The 16,808-nt window shown below is 43.0% G+C and overlaps 1 protein-coding gene across 1 annotated transcript; it reads left to right on the forward strand.

Moving 5' to 3' along the window:
- The first annotated feature begins 409 nt into the window (after positions 1-409).
- On the forward strand, positions 410-10,377 carry TXNDC9 (thioredoxin domain containing 9). The gene is made up of 5 exons (XM_065741198.1): positions 410-450; positions 2,311-2,527; positions 5,378-5,496; positions 7,551-7,805; positions 9,021-10,377. Exons 2-5 carry the CDS (start codon positions 2,339-2,341, stop codon positions 9,133-9,135), a joined length of 678 nt encoding a protein of 225 aa, XP_065597270.1. The 5' UTR covers positions 410-450; positions 2,311-2,338; the 3' UTR covers positions 9,136-10,377.
- Positions 10,378-16,808: the final 6,431 nt, after the last annotated feature.

Raw genomic sequence — 16,808 nt, forward strand, 5'->3', positions numbered from 1 at the left:
TTTTTATTTTTAAGCACACTTTAATACCCCGTCAACACTACCCGCGGGGCTGCCGGAGCCACACCTCTCGCTCCCGGAGCGCGGAGCCAACGCTTGGGGGCCTCCCTCACCTCACGGCAACGATCGCGCGGGCCGAAACCGGCGGCTCCCGGTCGTGACGCTCCCGCCGCGCTCCACACGCCTCGGCCCGGGCGGGAGGCCCCGAGAAGCGCACGACCGCTCCCTCAGCCGCCCGACAACAGCCACCGCGAGACACACACCCCACTACCACCACTCGCACGGCGCACGCGCGTTGGCACCGTAACTTCCGCGTCCGCCGTTCTGACCAATGAGGCACCGGAGAGGCAGCTTGTCCCGCCCCCTCCCATTGTAACGTCCCTGCTCTCGCGAGACTCTTGCAGAGCGTGACGGGAGTGGGGCGAGGGGAGTGGCGTTGCGTCGGTGGAGCGGGTGAGTGCCGGTGGTTATTTGTGGGGCGGATGAAGCAGTTCTTAGGGCCGTTGCTGGGCTTACCGGGAACTGGGCCCCCGGGGAGATGGGCGGGCAGGAGCTGTAACGGCCGCGCCGGTGCGTCCTGGCCCTGCGGGGCTGCGGCTCTGCCCATGCTGCCCTCCTACGGGCGCGGCTTCTGCTGTGGGACTGCTTGCTGGGAGAGCCGGCGGCCCGCGGGGAGGTCGAGCTGCGGTGTGGGGCGGCCGTGTTTCTGTTCCTTCGGAGGGCGGGACGGTGGCATTTCAGCGGCACGGAGCTCGCCTTCGCCCCTCTCCTGAAGATGTCTCTCTGCTCTGTGCCGGTGAACTGCTTAATCCCCCACCCCGAGATGCATACGGGAAATAACAAAGGCTCGAGGTTGGGTGCTGCAGAGCAGCGCGGCTCTCCCTGCGGCGTGAATCTAACGTGGCATCCGTGCAACGGAGCTGACGGTGCATTGAACTTGGAGTACTGCCACGGCGTTGGTGCTTTGCCCATCGGGGCTTAAAATGCGTTCTTGCCTCGATGTGCAAGGTGTTCTGGATGCCAGAGGCACCGGTACGCTGTGCAAAATCAATAGCTGAGAGTACTCTGGAACCTAGCTCTGGCACACCAAATCGTTGCCTGTGCCTGAAGAAGCCAGTGAGGGTGACTTTGTTCTGTCTCTGTGTTTTTCTTTTAAAACTGCTACTCACTACAGTAACAGTTTTTTGTTGTGCAAGGTGGAAGTTGAGACCTGGGTCTGTTCAGCCTTGAAAAAAGAAGACTCAGAGGGGATCTGATCCATGTCTATAAATATCTAAGGAGTGAGAGGCAAAGGGATGAGGCTGGACTCTTCTCAGCAGTGTGCGGAGATAGGACAAGGGGAAATGGCCACAAACTGAAGCATAGGAAGTTCCACACAGTTGTGCATAAGAACTTCTTGACAGTGCAGTGACAGAGCAGTGGCACAGCTGCACAGAGAGGTGGTGGAGTCTCCTTCCCTGGAGACGTTCCAGACCCACCTGGACGCCTACCTGTGCAACCTGGGCTAGGGAGCTGCTTTGGCAGGGGGTTGGACTCCTCTAGAGGTCCCTTCCAACCCCTACAATTCTGTGATTCTTTGTGATTCCCCCACCTCTTGGTGTACACTGGTCTCAATATTTTTTGCCTTTTGAAATGTTATGAGAGGAGAAATCTTACAGAAAATAATTTTAGCTGTGTTTCTTCATGCAGCATTAGGTGGTGGTTGTTGAACTTTCTTAAATCCTTTCCCTGACTGCCATAAGGTGATGCTTGCACTAGCAGCTATCTTTAATTAATTGAAGCAATGTATTTACTTAAAGCAACTGCTGTTGAGTGCTTTTCCTTTTGGCTGAGGGGGAGGGATGTTAATTTGGGTTTAAATACATTAATATGCATCAAGTACTTAAAGTAATTGCATTTAAACTACTGAAAGCTAACACTGAGCACTGCTTAGAATAATTCTGAGATGTCTTATATGTCCTTCTAGCAAGCTGGAGCTTTCTGATTTCATATTCTAGTTAAAAGATATTAATTAAAGGCATATCGATATGGTTCAGGATGACTGTTCCCTTGCAACTGATTCATTTTACTGCTTTATATTGACTAGTGATTTCATGTTCCTGCACACCATCTGAACCTGGATCTGGTGTGGGGAGAATAGGACTTGACTGGAATCTTTGTTGCTATGTAGAAACTAAACTGTTTCTACTTATTACTGTTGCAATGTAGAAAATAAATGTGTACTCTACCTTTAAACAGTGTAACATTTTGTATCTGTATGGCTTTCAGTTAAAAGTGCTCAGACCTTAATGCCAGGCATCCTTATTTCAGCAGCTCTGAAGAGATCACTTTGTCCTTGAAGATGACTGCTGATACATCTGTTGAGATACTTCAGAAAGTTCTGGAGAATGAAATACTTCAGACTGCCAAGGTAGTGGAAGAACATCTAGATGCTGAAATGCAGAAGCTTGACCAAATGGATGAAGATGAGTTGGAACGCCTGAAACAAAGGAGGCTTGAAGCACTGAAAAAGGCCCAGCAGCAGAAACAAGTAATTCTTACACTAACATAGGCTTTTGTTTGTACAGTATATAACAGGCTTTTTGGAAATCCTAGGAAAATTGTGTGAACTAAGGTTTTTTGTTTTGGTTTGGGTTTTTTTCCTCTCAGTTTTCTGTATTTAGTGATTTTAAATTATTTAGGAAATTAAGCATCTGTCCATGCATTGCATGATTTGGAATATTCAGTCAGAAGAGAATCTGTGATTGTCTTACAAGAAGGGTGGGATAAGGAGTTTAGTACAAAGATTTCAATGTGTAATTGTTAGTGAATGTTGCTGTCTGAAAGTTAAGCCTTGCAGACAACCTAACCATGAGTCTTTGGTGTTCCTTATGTTTCCAGATTCTGGAGAATTTTATTTAGGTGTGATATTTTGTAGAATAATGATGTAGAGTCTTCCTTTATTCTAGGAAACTTGTCCTGCTTCTTCTAGTCTAATGAAATGTTGGCTGTGTTTGACTTTTCATTTCTTCTTGCAGGAAAAAATTCTGCTTTGTTTCCTAGCATGTCTTGCTTAACTGTGGTTCTTCATGCTCCCCCAGAAGTCTTCTTTAGCATATCTCTTTCTGAAAACAGAAAGTTTTAGTAATGTACTCTCGGAAGTGATCACCTCCAGTAGGCATGTTCCCCAGCAAAGTGGGAATTGCGGTGTGCGAAGGGGATCATGAAACTGGGGAGACCCCAAGACAAGGAGGGAGATGCCAGGAGTCTCCAGCCCTCGTGAGAGCAGCTGAGGGAGTGTGGGCATGGTTGGGAGCACTCCTTGGTCCCTGGACCCACAAAAGCAGGACTCCAGTTCTGTCCCCACCCTTTACAAGCAAAAAAGAGATAAAGCTCTTACAGCTATAGAAACATGACCAGGGCTTGCAAGGAGAAACTGTGCTGACAGCCTGCAGTGGACATCAAAAAGAAGCACAGACAGGCAGGTGCAGTCCAGGAGGTTCATGTAAAGTGTTGATGGTAGCTTTCTGACACAGGTAGTGGAGAAGGCAACAAGGTGTGTGTTACTGGACAAAAAAGCTTTGGCTGGGGATGTGAAGGCTGGAGGTGACCTTTGCTGCAGTGACCACGAGGTGGTGGAGTTCAGGATCTTGTGTGGAAGAAGCAGAGTGATAAGTGGAATTGCAACCCTGGACTTCAGTGGTGCCCACTGGCAAGTCCAAGACAAGGGGCAGCAGGCACAAACTGGAATGCAGGAAGTTCTGTGTGAACATGGGGAACAAAAAAACCTCTTCACTTTCTGGGTGACAGAGCACTGAAATAAGCTGTTCTAAGTGGCTGGGAAGTCTCCTTCTCTGGAGATATTCAAAACCTGCCTGGAGACTTTCCTCTGTAGTCAAACTTGCTTTAGTAGGGGGTTGGATTTAGGATCTCCAGAGGTCCCTTCCAATTCCTATGTTTCTGTGACATATGGTATAAGACCTGAATTCTAAGTAGGGAAGCTGTAGGTTTCTTAACTTCTTGCTAATCTGAGAAAATAAATAGATCTGGTCAGGATGAAGGTGACTGGGTTGAGAGGAGATCCTTTGGCTGTGGTGGCTTGTGCCGTGTTTGGAACTGGGAGTGCAGTAAAATGTCGAATGGTTGGAGTGCTGGAGGAGAGGCAGTGTTATTGGCTTCGATTCTCCACACGTGGAAACAGAAAAAATGTTACACTATTTGTTTATCTTTAACAGCTATATTTTGTTCTAGTGTTTTCCTTTTTGAAAGTCATGACACTTGGGCTTTCTTAGATTTGGGCATGTGGAAGTTCTCATGCAAGATGTACTTCTATCAGTTGATCTTATGTCACTGTTCTCTTGCATTTTCAAATGCAGTTTTGAAGTAGTTTCTTACTGAGTAAGAAGTAAGATGCCCCATGCTATTCTGGTAAAATAAGTCAGACCTTCATTTGAATTGTGATGATTTCTTCGTACGATTATAGTTGTAGGTTGGGTTTTGTTTGGTTGGTTTGTTTTTGTCATAGAACTGTGGAATGGTTTAGGTTGGAAGGGACCTTTAAAGGCCATCTAGTCCAAGCATCTTGCTGTGTGCAGGGACAACTCGCAGTAGATCAGGCTGCCCAGGGACCTATCCAACCTTACCTTGCCCACTTCCCAGAGTGGGCCATCTGGGCAGCCTGTACCACTGTCTCATCATTCTCACAGTGAAGAATTTCTTCCTAATGCACTATAATTAATTTTCAGCATCATGGAAGCTGTTTTTGTGGGGTTTTTTTCCCCCATAACTGTATACTTTGAACGAAGATCCACTTTTCCCAAACTAATTGAACATGTAATCAAGCAGACTCGGAAGGTGCCTGTGAACATTAGCTTGTGAAATTCTATTTCTCTGTATGTTTTGTGAGTAATTATACGCATGCCTGTGCTCTGAATGATTTTCTTGGAAGTCTGATTCTTTCCAAGATACCACCAGTCTGTTTTCAGGAGATGAACACTATATTTTGCAGTCTTTTCTACCTAGGTTGTTTTTGGAGAGAAAGATAGGAAGAAATTCATTTTAACACCTATCATAACCTGAATCAGTTTTAGACAAGTTCTTCATGCACAAACCATTTAGAACAACTTGTGTTTACAAATATGCAAGGTACCTTACAGCTCAGCCACCTCCCTGATGTTGAGGAAGAGGCAATCTAGAAGTACTGGTGGCATTTGCATGTTTTGAAAAGGAGCAGGAAAGTCTCTTTTTTTTCCTTCTACCTGTTACTGTATGAAATGGGCTTCCACTGAAGGCCCTTTTTTGGTTGGTTGGTTGTTTTTGGTTCTTAAAAGCCATCGTGCTTGCAAAACAGATTCAGGGCTAACTAAGTCTGTACTAATTATTTCCTTTTGTTTTTCCTAAGGAGTGGCTTTCTAAAGGACATGGAGAATACAGAGAAATCCCAAGTGAGAGAGACTTTTTCCAAGAAGTCAAAGAAAGTAAAAATGTGGTTTGCCATTTCTATAGAGATACAACTTTCAGGTATAGTAAATAACCAATGTTCAAGAAACAGCTTCTTTATTGATGTTTATAAAAACACTTTTTAAAAAAGCCTAAGTAAATTCAGGTTTTTAGGAGTATGCAAATTTCACAATTTTCCAATTCTTGCTTCCTTCCCATTGAGTCGTTGTTGATTTAGTTTGAGGGAACCAGCTCTCTGAATTTAATGAGTAGCAACTTCAGAATGAACACTTTCATTAATCTAGATGGAGATATTCTGGGTAGTTCTGGCAAACATAATCAGAATATAAACAAGAACTTCTGTAGGCATCTTCAGAATTAAAGGTTTTGACTTTGAAAGGGATTCTGGATACTAGTTACAGCTGCTTTCTCATTGGGCCTGTACTGTCATGATTATGTCACTTTAGACTGGGGGAGACCTAGATTTGAGTAAGTGTCCTGACTCAGAATAGGAACCTAAAGTAGGATCTTCCATTGCTGTGGAGGATTTTCAGATGTTCTGAGTTGTAAGCTTTTTCTGGGTGGTTTATCTCAATGCCTTCTGTTGAAGTGCAATTGCAGATGGCACTGTTTGTTGAAGGAGAAGCCAGTTGTCCTATCTTTTTCCCCATGTTCTGTCTGAATATGGAACATGAACTGAAACAGCTTCAATATGAAAAATAGAAAAAGGTCGAATCCAGATTATGCTGTGAGGCATTTGCATCTTAGGTTTTCTGAGTAAAATAAAGAGGTAGTAACATTGAAAGTGCTTTCCTGACTTTCTTAAGTGACCCTGCAGTACTGCGTTAAGCTCTGGGGTCCCCTGCACAAGAAGGACTTGAAGCTGTTGGGTCCAGAGAAGGCCGCAAAGGGTCATCAGAAGGCAGGAATACCTCTGCTGTGAAGATAGGCTGTGAGGGTTGGGGTTGTTCAGCCTGGAGAAGAGAAGGCTCTGGGGAGACCTTAGAGCAGCCTTCCAGCATTTGAAGGGGGCATGCATGAAAGATGGGGAAAAGCCATGGATGTCTCATCCCTGGAGATGTTTGAGGCCAGTTTAGTTGTGACTTTGGGCAACCTGGTATAGTGGAAAGCATCCATGCCCATGGCAGGGGAGTTGGAACTGGATGGTCTTTGAAGTCCCTTCCAACCAAAACATTTTAAGTGTCTGAAGCAGTGTTTACTAAACAAAAATACCTATATCTTAATAAGTAGCTTAAAACAGGTGTGGGTAATCTGTTTTTGTTGTTTTTTGAAACAATTACATGTGTAGCTTCAGACAGAAAGAGGAAACTTTCTCTGAAGTTCTTAGTGAAACATGTAATGCTGACAACCAGCCTGAAGCTAGTGGATCAGATTTACCATCTGTGTTATCAAGTTGCTTTTATCCTTGTCCACTTCAGCTTTCTGATCTACTCAGCCCTCCCCTTTAGTTAAAGGACAGTCACATGGCAGATTTTGTGCAGTGGAGACAAACCAATCCAGGAAGAAAACTCAGAATGTGGAGATTGCAGGTGACAAGTCTGTATCTCTCTGCCATCTGAGAAGTAATTTGAGCAGTTCATATTACTGTCCCTTAGCTGAGAAACGATAATTTTCATGTTTATTACTTTGACACAGAGAAGTGAAATATTTGCCTTTGCCACTAATGAAGGACTATGTGCAAATATGTTTCTTTCTGTACAGTGAGTTGCTGTGAGTTACCTCAGCATTAGAGGCAGTGACTTTTATGGAGTCATAAAGTTTATCACTGAGTTTTTTGAGCACATGGGCAATGAAGCTAAGGCAGGAGGGATGTATAGATCAGAAGGAAATTTCATCAATAAATACAAGCCTTCAAAAGTGAAAGAGGCTTTCCTGGTGCCTGGGGGATTGCGTGTATAATTAAGAAGAAACAATAGAAATGCATGATGTAATTACTTAATAAAGGTGCTCCAGGGTGTTGTTAGGTCTGGCATCCCTTTAAACACAGCTCCTCTTGGAACTAAATTTTTAATTTTAAAGAAGCAACACAATATAAATAGCTTTTTACTGTTACTCTTCCTAATAAGTGTTTGTTGCCTCATTGATACTAATGTTTCTTGTATTTTTTTGCACAGGTGTCAAATAATGGACAAGCATTTGACTGTATTGGCAAAAAAACACGTCGAGACAAAATTCTTGAAGTTAAATGCAGAAAAATCTCCTTTCTTGTGTGAGAGACTGCGCATCAAAGTCATTCCCACTGTAGCACTAATAAAAGATGGAAAATCACAAGACTACATTGTTGGCTTCACTGATCTTGGCAACACTGATGACTTCACTACAGAGACCTTAGAATGGAGACTAGGCTGTGCAGACATAATTAATTACAGGTAATTAGCAGTTTTGTTTGCTTTGTTTTTAGACACTATTCAAGAATGTGCTTGCAGACAAGAATCTAAACGTTTGTAACTTTAACTGATACACTGTATGCTTAAGGTGCGAGTGAGGTTAATCCAGTTATTTCACCAGTGTACTCTGGCAGCGTGGATATATGTTCTAGACAGCAGCATCCCTTTACAGGAGAACCAGTTCTGTGCAATTGTACCAAGCTGTGCTGAGTTTGCTCAATTTTTAGTACATTGGCTCACTAATAATTTTACTTTCTACTTGACTCATAGCACAGTGTGTTCTGCTTCTAGTAAAACGTTTTGTTCCTTTTTATCCACATTCTGAGTTTGGTACCCTGGCTTTGCAAAGTGCACCACTATATCTGTGCAGCCCAGGAGCTCATTCTTGGACATGTCCATTTATAAATGCATTCAGAGCCACACAGAAACAGCATCCCACTCCCTGGAATTCCTCATCAGTCTGAATGCAGGTGTTGGGATTTTTTTGTGGGTTTTTTTCCTTCAGTGTATCTGGGATAACAGATGGTGAAAGGATATGCTGTATGGAGGAGGAAAACTGTTCTAGCCACATTGATTTGAGCAAGATCAGGATTCAGATGGTGTATTGACTAATTACTGACATGTAATTAACTAACAGTCAGTGAACTTTTGTATTTAGGATTGACAGCTCCAACATGTTATTTACAAAGTGTTAATAACAAATTTTTGAACAGCTTTCTGTAGCTAATTCCAGAATGTTCTAATTGCTCACTCCCTAATGCTGGCATGCAGACCTCTTGCAGGTCCTGTGAATTAAAGGCACCTACACCCTTGTCTGAGCAAGGGAGTGAGGATTCCCCTCCTTGCACACCTCTGCTGTAGGAAATGTGGGAGCTCCAGCACTGTGTGGACACGTAATAGCACAAAGCAAGCTGTTCCCAGCTTTTATCCTCTACACCCCACACACTAGTGAGGAGACCCCTACAAGGTCATATGTGCACACTGAGGTGTGTGTTCTTCCATGCACTACTAGGCTGTGCAGTATCAGTTAAGGATTTGCTCTGCTAGCAATTGCACAGTGCTACTCAGGGTGGCTTTAGGGAGCAGGTGTTGTGTTCACTCCTGTTTGGTTTTTTTTTCTGGAGGAACAGGTAGCTGAAGATGCTATTTTCTGCCTGCTTAAATATAGCTTTAATCAACACTTCCCATTTCTTCTAGTGGAAACTTGATGGAGCCACCTTTTCAAAGCCAGAAGTTTGGAACAAGCTTTACAAAGTTGGATAAGAAGACCATCAGAGGGAAGAAATACGATTCGGATTCCGATGATGACTAGAACAGCTAACTCTATAAATCATGTTTTATTTATGCTTGGTACATTTTTATGAATGATTTTTATAAATCTTACTGCTTTTCATTACATCTCTGCATAATACTCACTTTTCTATGCAGTTTTATACAACTGGGTCATATCAGAAGAGAGCTTAAATATTTTTTTTTCCTCTTTTGGAAGTCATTTGTAACACAAAAATCTAAGTCCTGACTAAATCATGTGTTGCAAACAATGAACTCTAACTGTACATTTATGAAATGTTGTGAAGTAACTGTTAGGAACAGCTGTACCAACTCAGACCAAAGGCCCAATATCCAGTCTCAGTGGCCAAAAGCAGATGCACAAGGAAGGGTGGAAACAGGGTAAGCAGATAGCGATGCTTCCCCAGAAAATAGTTCGAGCAGTCCGTGGTTTGGGGAGCTCTGTCTGAAAATGTTTGTGGGGTAAAAAGGAAAAAAATCTTTTTTAATCCTCATTACATCTTTCCAGCTTCCACATCGTTTGGCAAGGAGCCCACAATTTAACTGTGTTGTGTAAAGAACTACTTCCTATTGCTTTCATTGCATTTAAGTTCCTTTTTTTTCCTCATTTTCTTCATTAAAGGAGACAAGAAGCAATTTTAAGATTTTTCTCTATCTGTTCATCTTTCAGTTCTGTAACTGTACTCAGTAAAGTACCACAAGTTATTGGTACAGGAATTGTACACTTGAACAGAGGATTGCTTACCTTATGGTGCCATATCATGGCATTGCATAACTTAACTACATTGCACTGTAAGCTGTAAAACAGATTTGTATGATTACATGGTTTTGAATGTGTGAGTTTTTTTAGCAGATCATTTATACAAGAGAGTAGGCTAGAAAAGGGGATTTGGGAGAAACCTCGACCTGTTTAGGTACAACCCAGCCTACTGTGTACTGTTTCTTCAGTAACGGACTGAATTTTCAAGGGAGAGCTTTTTTTGGAACGTGATATAAATTTTATGACTAGGTGAGGAGTTGACTGATTCTTTTCATTTTCAATGTCATGGTTTGCTGTGGGCTGGAGGACTCTTTTTAAGGTGATGCTTTGAATTGGCCCCCCTAAAAAAAAACAACTAAGTGGGTCTAGTTAGTTCTTGCTGCCTTGTAGTGGAGAATGCCATTGGGCCAGCCCAGCAATATAACCCTGCAAGTAGGTTTAAACAATAATTATTATATTTTATTTCAGTTCATGTACATTGAAATAAAATTATTTTAATTCTAATGTTGTTTCTTGCATTCTTTCCAGTAAGGTGGTCTAGTTGCTGTGAGTTGTTTTCTTTCAGTTATCTGTCACTGTTGTATGTGCTTTGTGCTGGATTAGTAGCAAACTTCTGACAGTTAAGACTTCACTTTGAGAAAGTGATCAGCTTAAGAGGTATGCAGCTGCCTGTTAGTGTGTTAGAAGTAGGAAGCAGGCTTGCTTCAAGTTGATCTCTTCAGTGCACAAACTCTAACTGCACTAGCAAGTGCATGGAATTGAATTCAGGAAACTGCATTGTTAAGAGTGCCTTAGCAGGGCTCATCTCTGAGTCTTAATTGCATTGAAGAGGCTGTGGAAATATGAAATCCTGTTTAAAATTCCTGTGTGTTCCATGGACATGCACGTAGGCAGTTGCTCGTCAAGATTCTGACATGTAGCACTGTTAGAGGTCATTCAGTTGTGTGTGTGAATGCCCCTCTAAGCTGCTGATTGGTTTTTTTTTAATGCTAATATTTGGTTCTACCTGTTCCTTCATCTGGCTTGTGCCATGGCCTCACATGCTCCAGCGCTGATGCAAGGAGCTCACCAGGAACGTGTGGTTTGGATAGAAGAGGAGGTTGAGTCTGTATTGATGAGTTTGTATTCAAGTAGTAACCACGTAGATAGATGTGTGTGCTTCAGATCCTTGTTTCCGTGTCTGCTTTCTCCTTTCTGCCTTGATTGAAGCTTTAAACTGTCCATGAATGGTTATTTTGGTAAGTTCTCCAGTCTTGATCTACATCCTACTTGGAGATGAGCAATCCAAAACCATTAATACTTTTCATCTCAAATGTGGGAATTCTTTGAGCTGTGGAATATTCTTTACATTCTGGGGAACGGGTTTTTCTTCTGAGGTGAAGCTTAGTAATTTTGCAGCACTGATTATTTGGTCACATGCCCGTGATAGTCAGACATGTTAATCAAGCTAGAAGAGAGAACACCATGAAGGACACTTAACAAAATGTCAAGTGTAGAAACTTGGGAAGCACAAAGCTTGATTTTTGTTGTCAGTCATCTAAGTAGTGATGAAGCTGATAGAAAAGGTGAGAGTACATGGGATGCAGAAAGGGCACAAGTTGTATGTTGCTTTCAGCTGTGAGATATTGTATATAAGGACACGATTAATTGAGGCTCCTGAACCTATACTAATTACAAAATGGCACCTGGTCTGGCATGTGCCGGCCCTGAAGGGGTGTTGTGGAATAAATAGATGAGAAATGTTCCCGTATGGCTTTTGAGGCTATGAGGCTTATGCATGAACTGAGCATGTAGTATTAATAATGATTAGTGTTTAAATGTGGGCTTGATGCTTCCACAAAGTAATCATTAATGCACAGAGAAAATAATGAGGTCGGTACTGTACAGCTTAATGCTACATTGTTTGGGCTTGACTGTGCACTGATTGCTGATGGATGCCACTCAAAGCTTGGGTTGCCCTGGTTGAGAAGCATACCTATATAAAGCATGGAGTTGAGCTTTCAGATTTGGTAAGCATGAAGAAGTTCAGACCCTGAAAGAAATGAGACAAACTCTGAAGTGCGTAACAAATCAGCAGCTGCTCTCAGACCATTAGTACCTCATGTAGTTGTAGTAGCCACTGCTCAGGAAGGCAGATTCTAAAGAGCAATAGATGTTTTCCAGTCCTGTGATCCATTTTGTAACCCATTTTGTGCCACTTTCCTTCCAGAAATTCTGAAACGAATACTTACTCATCTACAGAAATGTCCAGAGAAAATGAGCTTTGATCAACAAGTATATTGAGGACACTGCTATTTTCCTCCTATGTATACATGCACACCAAATTGATGCAGGAATGATCTGCCTTCTGGGCTCGTTGCGTGCTCATGGGCTGTGTGTTCCACTCTTTCAAAGGGAGGCTGTCAGTAATTGGTTGACCTGTCTCTTTTTAGAACAGCTGTATCCAACAGCTGGAGAGTGCAGGTTATACTCCTGGGTTTAGGAAGACCCCCTGGGAGTCACAACTGGAGTTTGTGTACACTGAGAGATTAGATGCTTTTTGATGAAAAGGGGGTGTAAGGAAAACTTGCTTTTAGAGATCCCATGAGATGCGTTCTGAGGCTACTGTTTTTTGGACCAGCTATTACACTACTGCAGTCGTGGGTTGAGCTGCCTGAAATAAGCCACCACTGCTCCAGGAGCTGTGTAACTGTGCAACTCAGCACTGGATTTGTCTTGCTATACTTTGCCTTTCTAAACACATCTGAACATATCATTCCTTTTAAATATGCTTGCATGTAATTATCTACATTACAAACAATGCATTGCTAAATGTTGGCTTTTCCCAGGAGGACCTTGTATGAAAATCAGATGATTGTAACATATGAAAGCAAATTAATTCCTTTACTGATCTTCTTCCTTGCTAATTATTTCTTTTGTTAATGTGCTGTCCTACAAAAAAAAAAGCCTGAAACTGTTTCCTGTTTGGTTTCCAAAATGTTGACAGACCTCAGTGCTTTGTGTCATGAATTCCAGGCGCGCAGAAAAGCTCTTAATAGTTATCATGATGAATGGGTAAAGTTAACTATTCATAGATGTTAGCCTGACATCCCTGTGAGTCACGAATGTGCTATCCTCCTTTTATATGTGGGAAACCTAAAACAAGATTAGCCCTGCTGGAGGACCAAGCAACACCAAGAACTGGGTGCTCCAGTATCTGATGTCAGCCTTTTCCTGGAACTTTTATTTTGGGAGTAGGCTTCTCAGCTTTCCTGTTGGTGTGTGGTGCTCTGGGATAGGATTGGAGGCATCAAGAATGCTGATGAGTGCTGTGAAGTGAGCTACTATGAAATGTTCTGCCCAGGTACAACGCTTCTCCCTGCCCTTGCTCCTGAAGCTTCGTGCCAGATAGCAGAAGGACTGTGGGACTGGGAAGAGGGAACAGAATGAAAAAGTGACTTTGTAAATTACAGAATTAGAAGAAGTTAGGATTTGCTTCCCTATTCCCACTGTTTTCCACTGGTTTGTTTGTGTGTGTGTGGTGTTTTATTTTTTTTCCCCCTCATATGATATAAAATACCAGTGCAGTATGAGCTCCTTGCTCCTGAGATGACTGTGCCAACCTGATACTGAAAGACCTTACTGCCAGGCTACAGAGCTATTCCTCTATCTTCCCCTTGGCTTCCTCTGCAGTTCTGTTGTGCTGCACCACACAGTAACACAAGCTTGACAGGCTGAAAAGCAAACACAAAGATATCCTCTTGATGTGGCATGTAGGTGCTTTACACAAACCAGAGTTTAATGTGGGTTTCTGCCTTCATGAGGTTATCTTTAATTAGTGATGGCTACTGCAGTACAACTCAGTCAGGTGAGTGGAACACAGTTCAGGAGCCTGACAATGCCCAGGCTGATGCTTTATGAGTTTCCACCCTCTCCTGTCTTGAACTTTAAAAGACCTGTTTTCATAGGTTCATAAGGTTGGAAAGGACCTACAAGATCATCTAGTCCAACCATCCTCCTGTCACCTCAACCACCTCCCTAGGCAGGCCATTCCAGTGCCTGACCACTCTTCAGAGAAAAAATGTTTCCTCAGGTTTCAATGGTGCATCTATGTTTAAGCTTTGGCAGAGGGTTGGACTCGATCTCTGGAGGTCCCTTTCAACCCCTACAATTCTGTGAAGCTGAGATATGAACTGAAGTCTCAGTGCAATGAGTTATTAGCTGAACTATCTTTCCTACGCTAAAGTTCCAAGTCTCTTAGAAAATGGAAGGAAAATACTTGTTTTCACAGTGGCTGGAGAGCAGCTTTGTGCATATTGGGATGTTGCCTTCTTCATAAAGGTGTGATAGTATAAAGTATAAAGGCACAATGAGAACAGAGAGCCTCACACCTAACAAATACAAGGCCTTTCTCACCAAGCTTTTGCTGTTGTTTTATAGAGACACACTTGACATAGGAAAATTTACTCTTAAGTTGGCCATACCCCTTCAAAAGATGTGAGAAACAGCTATGTAGGGTTTGCCTGAAAAGAAATGTCTGGGACTGAACAAGTCCATGAGGGGAAGTGACAGATGCATCTTTAACTGGCCGGTTAGTGCTAGGCATCCCCTGTGCGTCAACATGGGCAGCTCCCCTATAAAGCACTTTTAAAACCTGTGAATATCTGGCGTTACCTGTAATTACATCCTAGACAAAAGGAATAGCCTGAGAAATGCATCTGCCTGGTGATGTTATGAAACCAGGGCTGAAGCTTGCAAAAGAGACAGTAATTAGTATGGGTATTGTTCTGGGTAATTTTAGATAGTGTTCTCTTCATCCCAAGCAACATTTTGATAGAACCCCCAGCCTGAAGGAGAACAGCATGCAGTAATGTGTTCAAAATAGAACATTGTTTTGAAAATCATCACCATTAAATAGGAGGAAAAAAAAAGAAAAGAGCTGGTAGATTATGTGGCATGGGAAAACAAAGCGGAAAAGTAAATCTGTGAGCAGAGAAAAACTAGTGGTACTGAGTGTTGTGCTCTTGTGTATGCTATGTGCTTTAGATCTCAGCTGCATCCCTTTCTAAAATAAGTATAAACCTGTAGGGGAGCATTTTTGGCCACTCTGCATTCCCTATAGCTCACTGTAACTGCAGCTTATTGCTGGAGACCAGCTGTGAGTGCCAGGAATCACAGAACTGTAGGGGTTGGAAGGGACCTCTAGAGATATCGAGTCCAGCCCCCTGCCAAAGCAGCTCCCTAGCCCAGGTTGCACAGGTAGGTGTCCAGGTGGGTCTGGAACGTCTCCAGAGAAGGAGACTCCACCACCTCTCTGTGCAGCTGTGCCACTGCTCCGTCACTGCACTGGGAAGAAGTTCTTATGCACAATTGTGCAGAACTTCCTATGTATCAGTTTGTGGCCATTTCCCCTCATCCTATCACCACACACTGCTGAGAAGAGTCCAAAGCTTCATCCCTTTGCTTCCCACTCCTTAGATATTTATAGATGTGGATCAGATCCCCTCTGAGTCTTCTTTTCTCAAGGCTGAACAGACCCAGGTCTCTCAGTCTTTCCTCATAAGGAGAACACTTGTTCCACACCCTTTATCATCTTTGTAGACCTCTGCTGGACTCTTTTGAGGAGATCCTTGTCTGTTTTGTACTGGGAAGCCCAGAACTGGACACAATACTCCAGGTGAGGCCTCACCAGGACACAGTAGAGGGGGAAAATCACCGTAGAAGCTTCCTAAGCTTAGGGAGATGAAGATACCATACGATAAGTGATTCATTTAATAATAACGTATTTCCATGGCTTTCATATCCTTTCCTAGCAACCAAAAGGGCAAGCAAATTGCTGTTCTTTTTATAAGTCTTGCAACATCAAATGAATCTAAAAACTTGTGTTTCAGAACAAAATAGCAAGAATAAAATAAATATAAAAGGAGGTATGATAATGTTATGAGGAAATGAATGCAACACTTAGGGACATGAGTCCAGTGTGTTCCTATAGATCTCCAGTTCTAACTATTTCAAAAGAACAGTTTTAGTCACATAGAATGGCTTGGATTGGAATTGCTCTTGAAGACCATATGGTTTCAATCACTGAATCAGGTGTGAGAGCAGGCTGCCCAGGGCCCCATCTAACCCGGCTTTGAACACCTCCAGAATGGGACATCCACATCTTTTCAACAAAGGAATGAGGCTGGACTCTTCTCAGCAGTGTGTGGTGATAGGATGAGGGGAAATGGCCACAAGCTGAAGCATAGGAAGTTCCACACAATTGTGCATAAGAACTTCTTCCCAGTGCAGTGATGGAGCAGTGGCACAGCTGCACAGAGAGGTGGTGGAGTCTCCTCTGGAGACGTTCCAGACCTGCATGGACGCCTACCTGTGCAACCTGGGCTAGGGAGCTGCTTTGGCAGGGGGTTGGACTCGATGATCCCCAGAGGTTCCTTCCAACCTTACAGTTCTGTGATTCTCTGGGTGATATGTGAAGGTGCTTTCCAACTCTTCTACTCTTCAGCCTAAATCCACCGATTTAGCATCATAGCATGACTGTGTCCACCCCTTTTGTCAGTCAGAGGTAGAATTTAGACTGTTGACACCATTTCTCAAACTACATCTAGCATAAAGTTTAAAAATGCTGCTGTGCTAGCGTCAGGTGCAGCTCACTTTCATTAAGCAGTTCACCTGAATTTAAAACTCTGGGTATACACAGAGCAGACAAAAAAAGTCCTGTTATCTGCCATCCTGCAGGTCCTTCAGCACTGGTGGTGCTCTTTTTGTGAAGATAGAGAAGTGTTCAGCAGGAAAGATATCATTCATAGCACTGCTGAGAAAATGACCTCTTATTTGGCCTCATGCAGCAGTCTGTGTGAATATGAACAGTCTTCCCCTGCATCTAAGCATACAGCGGCAGAGATAAAAATCACTGTACTTTAAAAAAAATAACATCCACAATTCAATGAGTAAAT

Source organism: Cyrtonyx montezumae, unplaced genomic scaffold (assembly GCF_038088225.1).
Source record: "Cyrtonyx montezumae isolate F1298 unplaced genomic scaffold, pur_monq_1.0 scaffold_3, whole genome shotgun sequence".
In the NCBI taxonomy this organism is placed as follows: domain Eukaryota; kingdom Metazoa; phylum Chordata; class Aves; order Galliformes; family Odontophoridae; genus Cyrtonyx; species Cyrtonyx montezumae.

Excerpts from the sequence above, each read along its gene's own strand:
- TXNDC9 (XM_065741198.1), top strand. The coding sequence starts at position 2,339 with ATGACTGCTGATACATCTGTTGAGATACTTCAGAAAGTTCTGGAGAAT. Across the intron at positions 5,497-7,550 it reads TATAGAGATACAACTTTCAG|GTGTCAAATAATGGACAAGC; the intron begins GTATAGTAAATA and ends TTTTTTGCACAG. Across the intron at positions 7,806-9,020 it reads GCAGACATAATTAATTACAG|TGGAAACTTGATGGAGCCAC; the intron begins GTAATTAGCAGT and ends CATTTCTTCTAG.